This window comes from Mizuhopecten yessoensis, unplaced genomic scaffold (genome assembly GCF_002113885.1).
Source record: "Mizuhopecten yessoensis strain PY_sf001 unplaced genomic scaffold, ASM211388v2 scaffold10603, whole genome shotgun sequence".
NCBI lineage: Eukaryota > Metazoa > Mollusca > Bivalvia > Pectinida > Pectinidae > Mizuhopecten > Mizuhopecten yessoensis.
In genome coordinates, this window is record NW_018408629.1 from 1,479,001 (window position 1) to 1,493,537 (window position 14,537).

Sequence of the window (14,537 nt, forward strand, 5' to 3'; positions counted from 1 at the left end):
CCAATTTGGTCTTTCACGAATTTCCATAGAGTGCTCAATCAAAACGTTGTATTCGATTGGACTGTTGTAATAGTGTTGTCTGTGAGTACGTCTACGTCTCCCTGTCGGGAGTGAACAAAGACAATACAACTGCATCAAGGACTTAAAAAAAATCCTACAGAGTCAACACGGTCATTACGTCCCTGTGGCAGAGCCAAGACTCGTTATTTTTTTCATCACATCAGACTGAAAAGTGTTTAGTCCTACAAGTCTCTGGTGTGTTACATCATGTACGCTAGTACTAATATTATTACCCGGCCTCCTCTGCCCCGGCCTGGTATTAAATCGATATCATGCCTTGTGATGGAGCAGAGACCTAAAGTTAATTTAGGTCTATGGATGGAGCAAGCCCGGTGTGATGCCCGGTGTGAATCACACCGGGGCGTTTTTAGAATTAATTGACAGCACATTGGTCCGCATCCATAAATAGCGTTGCAGTATGAACTATTTCTGTTGATATCCTGCATAAATTGAAGTTAAACTCTGCCTAAAATGTCGTTAAATTATCAAGTTAACCACGGACTTAGATAACAATTCTCTAATAATCTAATTCCGTGAGTTAACGTAGCAAGCGCAATCGAAATCTGAATTGACCGCCATGTTGGAAAGTTCGTCTCTCTTCCAATATAGGAAGACGTCTAAAAATGGATGTTATGGCCAAAATGGAAATTGTAGTAAACATTGCGGTATCAGTTGTAATACTATATTTGGCCATGCAGGCCAAACAAAACACAATAGAGTAAGCTATGGTCACATGACAGCCTGGATATGGTAGACACGCCCTACTCCTGCATCCGCGCCGTATACGGCTAGCGACAACACAACACATTTACCAAACATTTCGGACCAAGGAGCCGTCTCACAAAATTTCATTAAAATATAAGGATAGGATAAAGTATGGGCTTAAATCTAATGAACTAAAGAAGTAAGAAAGATCGGCCGAAAACTAGACAGAAGTCATGATTTTCTTTCATCCCTCTCGAAAAGTACCCTATTAGTATCTTTCCCCCTTTAATTATTGAATAATGTTTGATATTAAAGATTTCCTTGTCATATTACGAGAAAGCACATTTACGGAAAGTGCCAATGGTTCCCGTCGATTGAGATTGAAGATAAATCCAAAAGAGGTGGGCGGAAACACGTGATAGGCCACGTGATTCTATTGTTCGTTCGGAAAGCATCATATTTGCCATTTTCCTTATATAGTCATGATGACTCTAAAAGTCTCCCGAGCGTCTTAGCAACAGAGAGTATAGAATGCGGGAGATCTGAACAAAGAAAATGAAACTGTTTACAATCTCCCACTCGAACTTTATCAAAGTTAATAGCAGGAACATTGATTTTAAAAACTTTCTTGGTCATATCTGGAAACCGGAAGCTTATTATAAGGTAAGTCTCGTTGTAAAAGCCAAGAATACATCAAATAGATTCTTCATTCCAAGTCCGGCTCGTGTCCTCATATCTTTGTCCATAATGTTTGTTTTAAATGGGCTTCAGATACTTGCCCCATATATATAATAAGTGTTATCACTTTAGAATTGTCAGAATATATTGTTTAACTAAGCCTACTGTATTGTACAGAGTAAAAGTCAGTATTTTATAATAGAACACACCAGAATCTTTTTATATTCCTGATTTCCAGAACCAACTGTTCAAAGAAGTATGGACAAAAAAGCGACCGGGACTGTTGCGGCAGTATATTGCTGAAGTTGCACTCACTCAGGTAATGCAATCCATAATAGAATATAGTCTTTATTTATTCCATATTATAAGACATACTATATATATTTCCGCACCAAGCACAGAGTCTAAAATTCTGTCAATAATTAACAATGATAGTATTATAAACAATAACCCTAGTAATATGCTTAAAGCATATTATTGGGGTTATTGTAACATATATATATATATGGCTATTATTGTTAATAATTGACAATAGCAGACTTGCATGTGTGTGTACCAAGTAAATCAAGGGCAACAAATAAAGATTGCTCTATAATTTGATCAAAGATTCTTTATTAAAAAACACCTGTTTAATATTTAAATGTAATCTTTTAATGTACATATTTGATTTTGAAAATAAGGATTGGTAGCAAAATTTAACATTCTTAATGTTTATACAAAGACGTATATTTAAGCATGTTCAAAAAATGTATAAGAGTACTTTTCTACACTTTCTCAATAAATAAGGACTAATGAATTAAATTTTACACAAAATTACAGACAGCAAAGAAAACAACTGAATTATTTTCATTAATTTAGTATTGTCTCCTGTTTTGCGCCCAGCCCCAACCCTCCATCCCCTTCGCTCTAATATTATATTTTATTGGAGCTGACTGTCATCCTAAAAATTCTACAGGTCCTGGGACCTTCCCTTCTCCCACTTGTGACTTCACCCCTAGACCTCACTTTCAATCCCCACCAACCCCAACTCCCATTCCATGGCAGGTACCGGGCCATCGCATACACAATATTAAAAATGATTCTCCTATGTTATCACAACATAAAAATGTGAACACTATTGTTGCTTGTTTATATAACATGTAATTATTTGAAATACTGAGTGAAATTATCTAACAATTCTTTCCGTTTCAAGGCACACCAAGGCCAAAAAACATCAGTTATAGAGGTGACACCAGCAATGACTCTTTCATCACCAGTTCAGTTGACACCAACAATGACTCATTCATCACCAGTTCAGGTGATACCGGAAATGACCCCTGCATCACCAGTTCAGGTGATACCGGAAATGACCCCTGCATCACCAGTTCAGTTGACACCAACAATGACTCATTCATCACCAGTTCAGGTGATACCGGAAATGATCCCTGCATCACCAGTTCAGGTGATACCAGCAATGACCCTTACATCACCAGTTCAGGTGACAGCAGCAATGACCCCAGCATCACTATCACTATCCCCATCAGTAAGTACATATATACAAATATACAAGTTAACAGGAAATAATAGATATATACACCTCTGAAAATCTTACATACATACTCCCCCTCTCCAGATCTAGATGTGATCTAAGCACTGGACTTAAAAAATATCACTTGTATTCATGGAAAAAAATGACAAAATTAACAAAAATAAATCCATCAAACCAGGGATATAATTCCATTCGCTCAGTCAATGCCTGGAGCTTTTAGATTTTACCATATATATATCATGAAAGAATTAGAGTGGATAGGTGGGCTTATTACAAGACATTGAAAATTAATTTGTTGGCATTTCTGCTGAACTTTGATAAATATGGGAGGGCTGGTTTATTACCAGTCATGGACTTATTTCCCTATAAATACAGTGTGTTTGGTTGGCGATTTTTTTTCGTAATTACTATGAAAATAATAGGTTGGCTGGTAGACATTTTAAAAATCATTCTATGGCCTAGTATTCTAGCTATGAAATTGTACATCCCTGTGAACAGTGACAATACAAGGCATCTAAATTAAAATGATGACTATTTTGTTCAGATTCTGGTACCCCACTGGCTGGAGGAACAAACCCCACAAACAGTATCTCCTGCTGCTTCAGAACATTTAGATAGGGTGAGTTTGACCCACATTGCTTTGTCCAAAAGGAGGTATTCAATTTTATATTTGATATGTTGTTGATAATTCAAAATTTAAACATCAAATCCAACTTCTTGTTAACTAGACCAACAGTGTTCACTTATCTGCTTAAATTCCTTGATTTCCTAAAACTTTATAGAATTTTCTGACATTTGAAGTGATTGTGAATGTATAAGGCATACTTTAGCATAATATTTGCAGAGTTAATGCCCTTTGCAATCAGTACCTATGATATTCTGAAAATTTAGTGATAATATAAACTTTTTCTTACTAATTCTACATTTGTCAAGAAACACATTACCTATCAAGTATATTTATAGTTTACTTCAGCTGTAGCTTATCATGTTATTTTTGTATTTCATAAGAACTTTCAGTCCATATGGAGCATTGAGTCGTCTCCGCTGTCAACAGAATCATCTACTTCATCGGAGAGTACCTCATCTGGGAGGTTATCTCTACCATTTGGAGGTAAATCAATTGCAATGTCTAATATATATGTTGAATGATTAAGAACTAAACTCTTTTATAAACTGAATAAGCTTGAGAAAAATGAAAACCATATCAATAATTTTTTCATAATTTTCATTTTTCTAAAACTTATTATTGTCATTTTGCTTAAAGTTTAAAAGTGCGCAGAAATTGATAGGATTTTTTTTACAGATACACAGTAAATAATTGTCATTCTGCACAGCTTTCTTTCTTGAAACAGATATTTTGAGAAACAACTTCAAAGCTGACCTATATTCAATATTAGAATGGACATCAATATATCTTCAATTTTCATTTTATTTTGTAGTCGTACAACCTGGTAGTCCTTACCCTGACTACCAGATCAGGAAGTGTTCGATCCATACTCCCCACATCTCATTCCTCATCCTTGACCCCCGCATTGTCACATTTACCAAAGAACCCAGTGGTATGTTCAAGGTCCTGGGGAGCGGGGTATCAGGAAGTGTGTACCACGCCAGTCTCCTGTCGTCTGGATACCAGCTCGCCGTAAAACTATACCATCAGGCAGAGCTGGTGCCGCACACAATAGTCAATGAAGGGATGATAATGGCTCTCCTACAGAACACGGGTGTGGTGCCGAAATTCTTTGGAGTGCTGCAGGAGCCAGGGGACATACAAAAATTCACTCTTGTCCAGGAGTTTTTTGGTGATGGTATGACATTGTATAAACTCATTGGGATGATGAACAAACATCAAATTACTTTGAACGAAAAAGAGACCATCACCCTATGTTACAGACTGGTTCATGCACTTAAGGTAAGTTAAACATAATGATAGGGTTCACAAGGTACCATTACTAGGTAAACTTTATGCCTGGTTTTAAGTTCATGAACACAAATTACAGGTTATACATTGTTATAAGTAAAAGGTTACAATGTATATTTGCTTATAAATTAAGGGTCACTTATCTACAGTTTAAATGTGGCTATAAGTTAATGCCACAACTTACAGTTATACTTAGTTAATAGTTCAGGGTCAGAGGTAACAGTTTATATCTGGATATAAATAGAAAGATTATAGGTAACAGTTGATGTTTGGTTGTAAGTTAAGGGTTACATGGTTAAACTTTATATCTAGTTATAAGTTAAGGGTCAAAGGTTACAGTTAATATTTGAGTATATGTTAAGGGTTGCAAAACTCAGTTGATACTTGGTTATAAGTTAAGGGTTACATGGTTAAACTTTATATCTGGTTATAAGTTAAGGGTCAAAGGTTACAGTTAATATTTGAGTATACGTTAAGGGTTGCAAAACTCAGTTTATACTTGAGTATAAGTTAAGGTTGCAAGGTTACAGTTTATACTTGGTAATAAGTTAAGGATCACAAGGTTACACCAAGTATAATATAAGTGATGAGTTACAGGTTACAGTTAGTACATGGTTATATGTAATGGGTTATATAAAGGCTACAATTTTTCATGCTTGATATTAAGAAAAGGGTCATATGGTTACAGTTTATACTTGGTTATAAGTTTACAGTCAGAGGTTCATTTTACACTTGATTATAAGTTAGGGCCACAAATTTACAGTTTATACTTGGTTTTAAGTTCAGTGTTACAGGTCAAATTTTATACTTAGTTATAAGGTAAGTGTTACAGGTTAAACTTTATACTTGGTTTTAAGTTCAGTGTTACAGGTCAAATTTTATACTTTGTTATAAGTTAAGTGTTACAGGTTAAACTTTATACTTTGTTATAAGTTATTAAGTTAAGTGTTACAGGTTAAACTTTATACTTTGTTATAAGAAAATATTAAGTTAAGTGTTACAGGTTAAACTTTATACTTTGTTATAAGTTACGTGTAACAGGTTAAATTTATGCTTAATTTATAAGTTAAGGATCACAGGTTTACAGTTACAATTTATATTTTATTATAAATTTATGTTGACTCTCTAATGATGTTATTAAAATGTGGTTTTGGGTAATACAGACTATGTCTGGTATGTATTTTAGGTCATCCATTCCAGAGGGGTATTGGTAAACGATTTGAAAAATGACAATGTCCTGGTGGATGTATCCAACAAGGAATTCAATATCAGGTAAAGGATGATACAGAGAGACAGTCAAATTGTTACTTCACAGTACAAGTGTTTGGTCCTTATTTAGCAAATTAGTAGGTAATTTTTTATCCCTTTGTTTTGGTGAAATATTTTCAATTAAAGTTAAATGCATAAAATGATCTGTGTATACTATACATGTATATGTATAGATGAAATTAGTTTCATATCAGTTTTTATTTTTGTATTTTTTTTTCTGGGTGGAGTTGACTTATTGTTGACAACTTACTGGAATTACTCGGGGAAAATTTCTGTACTTTAAATGACAAGAACAAATTGAACCACAAACTTATGTATCTTTTTCTGTGCAAGAACTAATGAATTAATTGTTTGAAATTGTTATACAAAAAGCAAACCTATTTGAAATTTGCCTTATAAACTGTCAAGTATTTAATCTGAAAGCATTCAAACAATGATTTTAACGCTGAAAATAATTTATAATTATAGCTACAGGTTGTTATATAGGGATTAATGTGTTTATAATTATAGCTACAGGTTGTTATATAGGGATTACTGTGTTTATAATTATACCTACAGGTTGTTATATAGGGATTACTGTGTTGATAATTATAGCTACAGTTTGTTATATAGGGATTACTGTGTTTATAATTATAGCTACAGGTTGTTATATAGGGATTACTGTGTTTTTCATTATAGCTACAGGTTGTTATATAGGGATTTGTTTATAATTATAGCTATAGGTTGTTATATAGGGATTACTGTGGTTATAATTATAGCTACAGGTTGTTATATAGGGATTGAACTGTGTTTATAACTACAGGTTGTTATATAGTGATTACTGTGTTATTGAAAAATTTCTTACATCCATATTAAACAAGAAGCCCTAGCACTTCATGCCATAGGGATGTTATCGATTTGCATTCATACCTCATGAAAATTTTAAAAACATGTTCAATCCATATATTTACATTTTTACTTTAGAACAGTTGTTTAATTCAAGTTATTTATTTACTGCGTTTTGTATATGCATCTTCCTTTAAACGACATTGGCAGAACAGCCGTAATGAAATAAAATTGGCACCAATAACTAACCGTAGTCATTTGAGCATTTGACGCAGGGGCATTCTCCATGTTATCTGAACAAATTAGCAACAAGACTTTCATTGAAAAAGGTCAATCTATGAAGTCATAAGTAAACCATGTGTTTTATCACAAGAGTTTTTTGCTTTTATACTCAAATGAAATTAATTTCTGCTAGTACTGTTCATATAGTGGGTTGCAGCGCAAATGTAAATACATTTATTTAAATGAATAATGTTTTTTCTATTTATAGATACATCGATTTTGGTTTGGCTACATTTGGTGTCGGAATGACCTATGAAAAATCCTACGAACCAAATTCTGACATTAAATACAGTTTTTTGGCACCAGAGGTCAGACAGGGAGACAATCCAACCTGTGTGGCTGCAGACATCTACAGTTTAGGGATACTAATTGGCGAAATCGGCTGGAGAATCGACGAATTAGAGGACATTAGTGAAAGATGTACAGATCAAGTTGCCCTCGCAAGGCCGAGCATGGACGAACTTGTCATGATGATGGATGGTCTAGTCAACCTCACTAATTAGAACTGTACATCCTTTTTCTGTCCTCATCAAGGCCTGACTCCGGAAATATTGAGGCCATTACTTTACATCAATATAGATAAATTATTTGAAAATAATAAGTACACAAGTAATTTTCAGGCCTGGAGTAATCATAAAAACTTATCAATCCGGTCTGTTGTCAATAGATATGTCGCCTATGAACTTTTTTAAATTCAGTGCATTCTGTCCCTCTGTTCACTTACCTATAAAAACCATATGTTTATCACAAACGCCAATCTGTGTGTTAATTGGGACATTTAAAGACTAATTAATAAACGCAGATGAAAGAACCTGTGATATTCTCAATAAAAACGCTTTACTGTATCTCAATTTGAAATCAAAACAGATAATTGCCAATTTGTCGATTCTTACCTGGGTATTTTTTGTATCTTTTTATGCCATATCTTGCATTTTGAAACCCTACACTTGTTTTTATTTCAATTTTAAAATCTGTGATATTTATCTTTTATATACCCTTTATGTATCAATATAAAGTTCAGTGTTAAGTGATATATACAAGTTGTATGTTATATATATATATATATATATATATATATACAGTCTACTTTGGTATATTATGATATGTACAATCAAATGTTTATACATTCTACCTATATATTGTTATAGTTTGATGAACTTTACATTATACTCAGGCTGCAGTGCTATTAGATATTAGATGCAGTTCAATTGTTTTTACATACAATATCAAAATATATATGTTTATGACTAATGTGTTCCATACAGAAACTGATATTTTTTTTCAAATTCCAATTCTTGTCTAGAACTTTCCTTCCTATTGTTTTATTCCATGTATCAGTCAGCCACAGTCTCACAAGGCTTGAAGCCCAATGCATACCCCCTTTTCTAGCCCCTCCCCAACCATTTTGATCATTATATGTGTACAGGGTGCTCTGGTTTAGATTGTTTTTTTTAGTTACTTGGAACAAGTGGGTAACCACATTTGAAAAAGTTAACACATGCGCTGCAATAGTTCTATCTGATCATAAGCCAAAAATTGTGTATAACCGTCATCATTATTTTTTTATGGAATTAATTCTAATCTTTTTTTACTTTGATAAACAATTCCTGTTTAATTTTTTAAATTCCTGTCTCTCTTTCATTTTAAGCTCATAGAAACTAAGTAACCTGATTTCTATAAAGTGGGGATAGGGAATATTTTGGGGAGAGAAAAGTGGAAATACGTGATTTGCAGAACAGGATGCGATCCTCTGGCACACTGTGAAAAGTTGTAACATCGCAAGTCGCTGGCGTGGACTTGAAACCCGTAAACTTGGCCTGCTGCACATCAGATAGTTTCACTGATTCAAATTATTTTAAATTTTATGAGTTTGATTGAATAAATTTCTTGCAGGGTAATATGGGTTAGGGCTAACTAACTAATTTAATTTTCTTTGTTCACGATTTCTCCTTTTTTATGTTTTTTTTAAATATATTATCAGTGTATAGTTATTTCAGTTTAGCTTCCAAGCAGATACAAAAAGATTGGCACGTTCATTTTTTTTAAAATATCCTATCAAGATATATATATATATGACTTGTATTCCATCCAGAAACTTATATTTAATTCCAATATTTGGGGGGTTTTCACACCGTTTATTCTTTATGTTAGCTTTTTTTTAATGCCTAAGTCAACCACAGTCCTACAATGGTCTTGATGCCCTTGGTATGTCCCATATCTGCCCCCTCCTCACCATTTTGATATATATGGTTACAGGGTGTCCTGTTTAAGATTTTCCAATTTCATAATTATACAAACTAAAGCTAAATACATTTCAAGCAAGATGATATGGTTAATAGTAAAAGTACTTATTTAATTATTCACAAAAATATCCTGCTTTAAATTCATTCCAATATTCATGTTTTTCCAGAATTTTGATATTGATCAATATTGGCATCAATATTTATTAAAATAATTCAGAATTTAAATGGCTGATATATTTTGTTGTATACACATAGACATAAGAATGACTAAGTCATGTTCTCTGTGAAACAATTCATTTTAATAACTGTCTCTCAAATTGTTAATTTCAATGGGAATCTAATAAAGTTGTTATCATTACATTATCATTGATACTGCCTTTGCTTTATTTATGTTTTATTTTTGATATCTCCAGAGGAATCAGGAAAGAAATGTTCCTGTTAATTCCATGGCACAATGTCTGATTTGTATCAACCGATCATCAATATTTTGAGCTGACCTATCCTAAGTTTTTCATTTAAATGACTTTGTCTTAAGAACCAAAAAGCCTAGATTCATGATATGACCCACATAGCTGCTTTGGATGAAGTTGAACAAAGTTTGCAATTAAAAATGACCTGGACATACTTTCAAAGTCACAGGGGTAAAATATGTACTATGACTAAGTCATTCAGAAGAACATGTTAAAAAATTAAACACATTTGACATTTAAAGGTTTTGAAAGTGGGTAATTGTCCTTTATCCAAGCATGTAACTGGCCAAAAATCAACACTTTGGGCTTTTTGGTTTTTCAGAAGAAGTTGTTTGAAGGTTTAAAACTGATTTGACCCCTTGTGACTTTGAATATAAGTCAAGGTCATTCATTTGAACAAACTTGGTAGTCCTTCATTCAAGCATGCTACTGGCTAGATATCATCATCCTGGGGCTTATGGTTATTCAGAAGATGTTGTTTAAAGGTTTAAAACATAGTTGATCTCTGTGACCTTTAATATATCTCAAGGTCATTCATTTGAACATAGTAGCCCTTCATGCCAGCATGTTACTGGCAAAATATCATCCTGGGCCTATTTGTTATTAAGAAGAAGTAATTTAAAGGTGTAAAACATATTTGACCCATGTGACCTTGAATTTAAGTCAAGGTCATTCATTTGAACAAAGTTTGAAGCATGCCGTTGACTAAATATCAACATTCCGGGCCCTATGGTTATTCAGAAGATTTCATTTAAATGTTTCAAACATATTTGTTCCCTGTGACATTGAATATAAGTCAAGGTCATTCATTTGGGGGGAAAAAGAACCCTTCATTCCAGGCCAAATATCAAAAACATGGGCCTTACGGTTATTAAGGAGAAGTTATATAAGGGTTTAAAACATATTTGAACCCTGTAAGCTTAAATATATGTCAGGGTCATTTATTTGACCAAATGCAGTAGCCCTTTATCCAGGTATGATATTGGCCGAATTTCAGCAGTGCAGGAGATAGGGTATGTTAGTGTATTAAGGACGAGCCATATTTTAGTGGTTCGGGAAAAGCGGAGAACCCAGGGAAAACCACCAACCAGCGACCAATTCCTAGACATTAGTCTTATATAAATTACAATCATTAAAAACAATACTGCAAAATAACAATTAGCCCTGAGTGATGATATTTGACCAGAATTTAAGCTAGGATGAAGGGCTACCAATATTGGTTAAACTATATGACATTGGTCAATGTTCAAGGTTACTTAGGTCAGATGTTTGATGTGCAACCTTCTGACATTTGGTCTTCTGTCATATTATGCTAAGAATTCTCAAATTTGTTCATATGAATGACCTTAACCCACTTTGAAAATCTTTGAAATTAAATATGTGTGATTTTTTTTAAATCACTCTTAATCTGAATAACCAACGGGCTATAAGGGTAGTGATATTAAGCGAATAGGACACTAGTTTAAGTATGAAAAATATCAAGTTTTTATATGAATGATCTTGTGTTATATATTTTATTTGTTACATTTTTAGCCAACCATAATAAGATTATTGGTTGTTCAAATCGCCTTCTATCCCTCGTTTGTCCGTGGTCCATCATTAAACAATTCTTGTTAGTGCTATTTTCAAATTTGACATGAAGACTTCCCAATGTTTTTTCACATGATATCGAATTTAGGACTTCCTAGAAAACCAAGATGGCTGACAGGTGACAACCTGAGAGTTAAATTTGTCAGCACTATTTCTCAGAAAGTACGTGAGGGATCTTTCTTAAACCCTTTCACATGAAAGTTTCAATGGTCTGAAGAAGTGCATATAAAATTTTAAGACAGATTAGAAATCCAAGATGGCTGCCTGACAGCCGTCTTGAATTTAGAAAGTTCCTGTTTGCATTAGCTTTTTCTCAGTTGGATGGAGGGAGAATATTTTCAATTGCGTGAGATTAATGGCTCATGTTGCGTAAGACATGTTTCAGCGTGAGTAAGGACGTCTCAACGTGAGATTTTGTCTCACGCCGCGAGAGTTGGCAACGCTGTAACTTTTTTTTGTTTTTTTGTTTGTTTTTGTTTAGGTAAACTTCAGATCATGATTTATTAGCGCATAACATAATTATCAAACAATAAAATAACAATAAATCACTATCATTATTTTGAATAACCATAGGGCCCAGAATGTTGATATTTAATCAATGCAATACTTTGATAAATGGATACGAACTTTGTTCAAATGAATGACCTTGACTTAAGTTCAAGGTAACATGGATCAAACCTGTAACTTGGCAAAAACATTTTTACGGGAAAAATTGTGTCTGTGGGAATGACGTCAAATTATAGCTTTTATACTAGAATGAACATTATAAGAGGAAACGCCGAATAATTATCTAACAGAATGTCAAGGTTTATCAAAATTGAATGTGAAACAAAGTCACAAAATAGTTTTTTAAAAAAAGTTTTTACATAGAATCCAATAGGAAAATGACGTAATGTGAAAGACGTCTGACACGTCGCTACATTCAATCTTGTATGCTCGACGGTCAAAATGTATACAGTTGTTTCCAAGTGTGACAAGCGATAGAGAAATAGTTGATAAACATGTCAGCCTTTCTGTGCACGAGGTCTGCGTATGTGGTCTGTGTGTTAACAATTTATCTTTATATTTTTTAATGTAACAAAGGTATACGTTGATTGTCAATTTGTAGAGCTATCTGAAACTCAGAGTTGAACTATGGATTTATGCTATATCTGCAGTGATCATGTCTAGCACATCTATATAATCTATATAATAGACGTTATTAAAAACATCCTGGTTAGTTCTCACATTATTGCTTTATAAAGTACTTGTTGATTATCCTTTGCAACACTTAAATAGGTTGATTATTACTTACCCGTCAGATGGCTAACATTATAAAAAGCATTATGGATCTTTTTTAAAAGCCCAATATGCAATCATAATCTACATAAATACATGTATATACAGTTAAATAAGAAGATGACAGTAAGATATTCACATGTGATTACACCTTAAAAATAAACATGTACAGTGTGCCAAAATATATTACACTGCATCATACAGCGAGTTCCTCCTTTTCTTTGGCTCATCGGTGATGTTGATTAGAGGCCAAAAAGATGAATATCAAAATTGGTCTCAACCACAGGGACATGAGGATTGTTACAGCAGTATTCGGACCTAAAGTCGGGTGGTTAGAGTAACTTTGGGTCCAGATATTGCTGCAACAAATGCTCAGGTCCCTGTGAAGTGGAATACATATGGTCGATTCTTTTCTCGAAATTGCACGGGTCCAACCAGTGATCTATGAACACTAATTTTTTGATAAATTGACTACTTGCGGCTTTCAAAAGCTCTGAATCCGTAACTTATAAGAATGACAAAACTAAAGTATCCGGGTTTTTTTAACTTCTTAAATAGATATTTAATATTTAGACCATTCGTCTTCTACGTTCGTCACTGTATAAGTCCTATGCTTATGTGTTATATTTAGTGTATATCAAATTAAATTCCTTGGTAAATCGATGGAAAAACTTGATTTGTCATCCCGTATAATTAAGTTATCGATTTTGAGCTCCTTACGACTAAGCCACATGTTGTCTACAGGTTACTAGTTTGAAAACATAATATATAGATATACATATACAACACTTTGACACCACACCATCGAGCTCATTACCTTAATTAGCCTCAAGCATACAGACGATGGTTGTTAAGACAACGGAATAACGTTCTATTCTCATAAAGTTGTTTAAAGTTTTTAACATATTTGACCCCTGTGACCTTAATAATATATATAAGATATATATATATATATACATATATATATATAAGGCTTTTACATATAAGATAAAAGTTTTGGCGGTCGCTATCGGCCATCCTTAGTGATCTGCTGTAGTATAAAATAAGAGATAACTTGTTAAAATGTACATAATCAACAATAACCACTTGTTCAAAGGCTGATCTGCTTAACGTTTAATTATAGCAAGTAACAAAATGTTATGTTTGAGAAATATCATGAAAGGTTGTACATTTATTTTTTCATTCATTTTTTGTTTTATCTTTTGACGATCATTTTGAATCATCCTCATGTCATGCATTGCATTTTATCAATATAAAATATTGGTGTTGAATGTTATATTATGGTTAAGCTAACAAGACTCTAAAGAATTACTTTGACTCTGTATCTGTGGTCCAGCCGTTACACATTTCTCTCTGATAGATTATTGTTTTACATACTAAGTTTATTCTTACAATCAAAAACAATGTTTTTTAAACTATTTTTTTATATATTCTAGTTGTAGAAGATTATCATTCTCTTCGCCCATCGGGCATTAAGACTCTACCTAGCTATATGTACGAGTGGGATTTCATGTTAAAAAATAGATTAAAAAAAAGAAAATAAAACCTCTTGAAAAGCGATTTTCAAATATGGTATCTTTTTATACGTGTTTTTCAAAAGACATAAATTAGATCACAGCTAAGCTAGTGTTTCATTCGATACAGGCCCATGTAGCTTTTTGAAAAGTTACCTCCCTTGACATAAACAAAAA

At 33.3% G+C, this 14,537-nt stretch overlaps 1 protein-coding gene across 1 annotated transcript; it reads left to right on the top strand.

Moving 5' to 3' along the window:
• Positions 1 to 1,306: 1,306 nt before the first annotated feature.
• On the top strand, positions 1,307 to 8,016 carry LOC110461376 (serine/threonine-protein kinase PAK 6-like). Its single transcript, XM_021514826.1, has 8 exons — positions 1,307 to 1,428; positions 1,682 to 1,762; positions 2,636 to 2,965; positions 3,516 to 3,590; positions 3,980 to 4,082; positions 4,411 to 4,880; positions 6,076 to 6,161; positions 7,474 to 8,016. The coding sequence occupies exons 1-8, from the start codon at positions 1,321 to 1,323 to the stop codon at positions 7,766 to 7,768; spliced, it is 1,548 nt and encodes a 515-aa protein (XP_021370501.1). The 5' UTR covers positions 1,307 to 1,320; the 3' UTR covers positions 7,769 to 8,016.
• Positions 8,017 to 14,537: the final 6,521 nt, after the last annotated feature.